Genomic DNA, 7,678 nt, shown 5'->3' with positions numbered 1-7,678 from the left:
CAAGTATGATCAATAAACAATAAAATCATAAGCTAACTAAATAAATGAATTTTGTGTACGAAATATCATATTTTACAAATTAAACATAATTCATACTTCGGGGATACATGGAAAATTTGGTCAGACAGGAGGGTTGAACAATATTTTTTACATATATATTTAAACATTTGTTTAGCTGATGATCACTTGATTTCAATGCTCTATCAAGCAATATCACATGTTGCTTCTGTCTATTAGCAGTAAGTAAAATTAAAGTAAAACCACATCTGTTATCTCAATTTCATCCAAAATAAACCAAATCAAGAATTTTGGCAGATAGGCCTGTCAAAGAGGGAATTGAATAGTGGCTCACCATTTAAATAAATGAACAAAAGGATCACGTAATATTTTTTAAAAAAAAGCTAAATAAAAATATTTATTTCTCTCCATTTAGTTGAATTGACCTTAATATTCATTTTAACAATGCTGCTTCAGATTTCTTACTTTTCATCAGTAAATAACTGTTAGATTTGATGTCACTTTAAACAAAATTTTCGCATATTTTAGATAATTACTTATTGCGTTGTTGATTCTTTAAATACTCATCCTTCGGAACAAAGTGGGTCAAATTATCCTTTAATAAGAATGTTTGAACCAGTTCTTTAGCTCTTAAAAATTATTTTTGAAACAAATCTTTAAATTTGTCAGTTTGTAATTTAAGTAAAAAATATTGATGTAAACGGGAGGAAAATATTATTATTAGGTAATTAATAATTTCAACTTTGAAATTTATTATGTTAAAAAATGTGTAAATGAAAAACTGTGCAAACCTTCCAAATGTTTTCCCTAACCACAAAGTTGATAAAAACATTTGCTTACCGCCAAAGGTGAAAATTTTATGTCTTCTTAATATCCTACGAAAATTTTGATATCGAAATTCAAAGTTCACGGATTCATGTACGATTGATTTGGAAAATAACAAAATAAAATAAATAACAACAATTAAGCAAATTAAACAATTAGGATAGTTGAAACATTTAGGATAGTTAAAGGAAAAAAAAGCTTACATAATAAATTAGAAAAAAATATCGAAATTTTGTAAAAAGAAAAAAAAAATCAGAATTGAACGAGCACCATTTCAATGACAATGTGACACAGAGAAATCTCGAAACACAGTGTCCCAAAAAAATACTAACAAGACCCTCTCCCTATTTACAGCCCTAGAAATTTTTTGTTCCATGCAATTTATGACCAGAAATCAGAAAAGGGTGTTTCTGTGGATATCAGATCTTTCCAATGTAAGGACAAAAGAGCCTAAGGCAATTTAAAGAAGCTGAAAACATTTTCCCACAGTTTAAAGTGAGACAGCTATTTGACAACTCTATGGGTGGTATAACTAGGATAGCAGGGATATTTTCATCAGTCGAAAGAGCGTTTTATTGCTCATTTGGTCAGAAAAGTGAAGAGTAACAATTATCTTTTGTTAAACAATTCGATTAGAGTTTCAAAAGCATACGAAAAAGTAAAAAAGAGAGAAAAAATGTATTTAGGGTCCCAACTCCAAATAAAACTTTAAAAAATAAGTTTAAAGAAAGTGGGATCTGGGGGCCCTTGCCATCTCGGGGCCCCAAGCTACAGCTTATTTAGCTTATACGTAAATCCGGCCCTGCACACGTGGAAGTTCATTGACAAGGGTCATGAAACTTTTTGAGTCTATGTAACCATTTATGTTATTAATTTTAATCTATATTTATTATTTTATGAGTTATTAAACATCAAAATGGGTTCGGGACTTTATAAACACCCTGTATGTCAATATATTAGAAATACAATATTTTTTAAGTAATAAAACATAGTTTATTAACATAGTCATTTAGTCAGCCATTGTATATCTTAATCGTGTTTAAGAACAAAAACTAATTTACACAGAAAATTTCATTTTTAAAGACTTAGCATAATTGTAAGGCAAGTATAATCATCCTTGAAAAATGAAAAACAATAAAAGAATAAAATTCTAAAAAATGTAGCCATATTGCAGCAAAATTTCGATAAGAAATAATGAAAATAGATGTTTTCATTAGCTACTGTTATTTACCAAGATTTTTCCAGGTTTTGGAAGACAAAATTTATTTCTTGACTTTCCCCCCTGAAATTAAATTCCCTGCCAACTCTTAGTTTTCATGAACCTCTCTGAGAACCCTGAATTTATGTGTATTGATTAGCAAACCTCAAATAAATTGAAACCAAAAAAATTCTATATTCTATGACAATTTCTATATTAAATCTAGTTTCACTAGATCCAACATCTAAAGAAAATGCTAAAATCTTAGACAGGGTGAGTATCTCTCAACAACAAATAAGCACCTTTAAAGTACTTTCTAAGCACTCAAAAAATATTTTTAAGCCCTATAAACATTAACAAAATGCAAAATAATTTTCAAAGCACTATATACATTAACAAAATGCAAAATAAATTTCAAAGACTTTACATGATCTAACTAGTTTCTGACAAAGAACTCTTTTCTCGATTATATTTCAATTTCAGAAGGCCGAAAATTAAGCCTCAAATGAAGAGGTAGGTACTTTATTTACCACCGCACTAGAGCTGCACAATGGGCTGAAATGAAGAATATCTTGCAAAATGTAGGAGAGTTGAACATGAGAGTACAAGAATTTCACCAAACCCAGCTCATTAGACGGATATGCAGACTCTCGAGTATTACGGCAAGCATGTAAAATAATTGGCACTTTGATACGCTATGGACTGATAATACGCCCAAATGGATTGTGAAAAATATTGAACAGAACAATGTGAAAAACCACGATTTTACAAAATACACGGCAAAAATCGGCATGGTAAAAAAACAAAAAACTCATTTTTGAAAAGGAAAAATTAAGAATTTTTTAAAAATACCCCATGAAAAAAGCACTTTTTAAAAACACTACACACCATGTTAGAGAATTAGTTAGCATACTTAAGAGATTTAAATAAAATGTGCAAATAAATAAATAAAATGTGCAATGTTTCAAAATAAGTTAAATTTTCGAGGTACTTTTCAAAATTAAAAATCTTTTTTTTTCTTCACAAAAAAACTTTATAAACAGAAATATACAATTATCATAAGAAAATACAGACTACATTCTCACTTAGTTTCCACAGCACTAACATATATCATAACATGAAATAAAGAAATCATTAGAAAATTATTTTTGTTCTTAGCAAGACCTAATGCAAGACCTCACACAGCAAAAAATAGTACCAGAATTAGTGTCTGAGATATATATNTATATATATATATATATACAGGAAAAAAAAGAATGGTTAGAGAGTGGCTTTAACTGGCATTCACCTAAAGGAGATGAACTTTAGAAACGTAATTTAATACAATTCATTGGATAACATTTATGTACAATCTTTCAATGCATTTCGTTTAAGAGACACTAAACAAATTTCTTTATCAGTACAAAGTTCTAAAAATGAAATTTTTTTTTGTTGAAAAAATAAATAAAAGTAATAGTTTATGAACAATACAAGCACCTATGACTTTACAATTACATTTGATAACTGATGCACACCTCAAAAACTTACAGCAACAATAACAGATAATATTTATTTCCTTACAAATTCCATTTTTAAAATAATTACAAATTCTAACTAACTGTTTAAAATCATTTTGTAAACAACTATTACAAACTAATCATTAAAAGGTCAAAATCATTTATTTTCATTCAAATTCAATATCAAGCTACCTCCTGAACTTGAAAAGACAAAGTTCTAATTTAATAGTAAGAAGAATTAATCAAATTTAGATCAGGATAAAAAAAAAATTTAAAAAAAAAACATTTCTAAATTATATTTGACAGAAAAAGACTTTTAATTTTTTGTTTTGTTCACAAACTATGTATTTAATGAGTTTTAAAAGTACTTATATTAAAATAAATAGAAAACTAAGTAATAAACTAAATTGGTATAATTAAACAAAAAATTATTTCACATACAGTTTATGGAGATATTTAAACATTTTGCAATATTTCTTTGACTTTTTTTTAAATTTGCTTTCTTTGAACATTAAGTAACAGTTTAAATAAATTTCCTTCTCATTATTATTCTTGATAAAAAGTCACATATAACAAATAAACTTTCAAAACAGTACATTGAAAAATATTTTTGAATTTAAACGAAAATTTCTAAAAATATAAAGAAGAGATATCAACTGATTTAAATTAAGTTAACCCAGCAAAGCTTACAATAATTTATAATCCACTCATTTCAATTAATAAATAATCTTAAAATGCAGGAATATGCATTTCTGCTGGTAGTATCTAAACTTTTAGAGTTATCTAGAAAAGAAATAACACTTCTAAAACATATAAAGCACTTTCCTAGACAAGTTTAAAACTAAAAATGAAATGAGAAAATGGAGTAAAAAGAAAAAGAGGGAAGTTAAAATCTTTGAGCAATAGTAGAGATTTTACATTTACTATTTTTATTTTTACAAAAATTAAGAGAGGTTTAACAAAGATATTGTATGATATATTTACCTTTTCACAAGATAGTGTCTATAAATAGATATAGAATAATAATAGAATAATATAGACTAAAATTTTTTCAAAGAAATCAATTTTTGAGGAAATATGATTTGTACCTGTTTTTGTATGCTACACATGAAGAATTTATAAGAAATTCCAAGGGATTACTTTGGAATTTTTCGTATAATAAAATAATAAGTATTGTATTTAATTACAGTATTGATCAATTGGTATTCTACTTGTAGAAAATATTAAATCAATATTTCAAGAGTGCACAAAAACAATTAAATTAAAAGAAACAATGGATAGACCTATGAGAAATTATGTAATTTGCAATTTTTTTTCTCTGTACAAATGATTTAGAACTAGTAGAAATTACAAACAGGGCACCTGCTACATTTGCAGGGGTCTGTTCTAGTCAAATTTACTACCGTTTAGCAGTACCTTCACATATTCAACTTTAGGAAAAACGGTAGTTTCACAAACTACTTATTCTTGAAATTTTATTTTTGTACCCCGTAAAAAACTATAAATCCATATTTTACGTTGACTTTTTAATATAATTTTTAATTTTCACAAATTAGGTCTAAATTTTCACAAAAAAGGTACCTCTCAGAAAAATCTAGACAGACCCCTGATTTCAGATTTTCAAATCCATGACTTTTCCTGATTAATTCCAAGAATTTTTCATGACTCAATGAAGTAACTATTTTCTCCGACAAAAACGCAACAATAAATTTAAAAAGCATTATAGTAACATTAATTGAAATGATAGGCATGACCAAAACTGTTATACTCTGCATCTTCATATTTATAGATTTCAAATTTAAAAAACAGAGTAAAAGAAAGAGTTGAAGCTATAAAATAGCTGGGGAAAAAATTAAAAAAAAGCAAAAAACTTTTTTCTTTTTTTCTACAGAATAATATTCTAAAGATACATAGGAAAGGAAAGAAATACTAGTAATTTTTCTGTTCTCATTTTCGAAAAGAAAAAAAAAAATTCGCCAATGACTGGCTTGCTTGAAATAGAATTTTAAATATAAAAAATAAATAATTAAAATTCTGAAATCACAGAAATTTAAAAGATAATTTACTCTAGAAATGTTTTTTCTTTCATTTTTTGAAAGAACATGATAAAAACATTTTTATTTTAATAAAATATGACTGTGAGTGGGGATTTTGTTAGAAATTCAGATAGTCGGAACACCATGAAATAGGAGAGGGGGGGGGGGCGGTAAATTCATTTTAAAACAGGGTTGCCACTCAAACCTGGAAATAAAATTCCCTGTGTTTTCCCTGAACATATATTAAGAGGAAACAACAATTACTGTGCTCTTGTGTGAACTATAGTGGGCAAACTATATTTATTAGTTTCAATTGCTGGAAAAACAGCTTTACATACTTAAATAATGCTACAGTAAAAGAAATAGTTTAGTATAGCTGAAATATCATGGTTAAATATCGCATAAATTACACTTTGAGTGGTCACCATTTTTTAAAAGACAAAAATAAACAAAATTCCATGTATTTTCCCAGTTTGTAAAGAAAAAATAAAAATTCCCTGCGTTTTCCAGGTTTTCCGTGTGGAGTGGCAACCCTGCAAAAAATTAGATTTTTCGGCCACCTAAATCCATGACTTTCCATGATTTTTTTAAAAAGAAATAGTTAAAATCATGACAAATTTTTGTTCCATAACGTGACTTTTTATGATTTTTCCTGACTTTCCGGGTACGCAGATACCCTGTAAAGAGTGAAAACAAAATAATACCTTAGCAGCAGGTTGTTTCAAGGGTGGGGGATCATTCCAACCAGGTTTCACTTCTCCATAAGAACTAGGCAAGGACACGGGTGGCGGAGCTTGATTAGAAACAGGTGCCTGGGGTGCTGAACATAAAAACATCATTTAATATACAGTTGGACTTCTATTTAACGAACTTCCATTTTGCGAATTTTTTTAAAGAACCAAGAACATTTTGGAAATTTTTTCGTAAAATAATTTACAAACAGCGAAGTGAATTCTCAATTTAATGAAATTTACAGCGATATTTAACAAAAACTTTCCTTATTTAAAATTACAGTAGAGAACCGATTATCCAGAACGATCAGGACCATCGCTATTCCGGGTAACTGATTTTTCCAGTTTTCTGAATCGATACAAAAAGCCGTTTTTTTTAATTGTCAAACTCAACTAAAAAAAAAATATAATTAGAATAATTTTAAAAAACTCTTATATCTTAGGACAGTGTAGGGAACTAATTATTTCTAAAATGATGGTAAACATCTTTTTTATAAAAAAAAAAGAATTCTTTTTATTAGAAAGGAACCTTGTACAAACATATTTTGAGAAATACCTTTATAGGGTTCCCACTCTTTCAACAGAGCAAAAATTAAACACTTTTAAGGACTTTTTTTGAAGAAATTAAGGACTTTTTTGAAAAATTAAGGATTTTAAAAAAATAGTGTGATTGTTTATCATTGAATATACATATGCCACCAGTGACAATGTGAATTATTTACCTTCCTAAAAAATCAATAAATAAAAAGTAATTTTATTACAATGTAAGCACTGATATAATGGCATTAATTAATAGGCTCACCAAAGAATTACCAGGCAAACCTGCTTACCCTTAAGAAATAAAAATAACAGCGTAACAATCTAAAACTTTAAATTTATATTGTAACAAAACAAATTATAAATACTAGTTACCAAATATTTAACTTTCTTGTAAGAAGCAAATCATGCTTTATTGTTAGTACCCAGGAAAAAATATTAAGTATTTTTGAAAAAACACTTGGTTTTTACCAATAAACCCCAGATTCTTGATGAAAAACCTAGGTGGGTTGGGATTTTTCAAACCCTCTTTCTTACAAATCTGTTTACTTTTTAATGAAAGAACCAATATATTAATGAAAGGGCATGTTTTCTTCCCTTTGCCTTTCACACACATTAATTTTTGTCTCTCTAAAATGCTTTACCCTCGATACATGGTCTAATTCTAAGTGATAAAAGAACTCCATTTTGCTTTAAAAAATTGAACTGAAAATTTTTTCCTATCAACCATAGTGATGCTAAAAAATTAAGGACTTTAAAAACCTTGAACCAAAATTAAGTACTTTTAAGAGCCCTTTTTCTCCAAAATAAAAATTAAGAAGTTTTTAAGGACCGTGG

General features: G+C 27.7%; 1 protein-coding gene across 1 annotated transcript in view; it reads right to left on the bottom strand.

Annotated features, from left to right (window-relative positions):
- LOC107447650 (secretory 31) overlaps positions 1-7,678 on the bottom strand; it is a gene marked incomplete in the record, with an annotated part of 78,665 nt that overhangs the window by 8,342 nt on the left and 62,645 nt on the right. The window contains 2 exon segments of the mRNA XM_071186572.1: positions 4,522-4,539; positions 6,278-6,393. Of these exon segments, the coding sequence (XP_071042673.1) occupies positions 4,522-4,539; positions 6,278-6,393 (134 nt within the window).

The sequence above is a fragment of the Parasteatoda tepidariorum genome, chromosome 10, assembly GCF_043381705.1.
Source record: "Parasteatoda tepidariorum isolate YZ-2023 chromosome 10, CAS_Ptep_4.0, whole genome shotgun sequence".
Lineage (NCBI taxonomy): Eukaryota > Metazoa > Arthropoda > Arachnida > Araneae > Theridiidae > Parasteatoda > Parasteatoda tepidariorum.
Note: the sequence above shows the minus strand (reverse complement) of the source record. Positions and strands in the feature narration are given on the sequence as shown.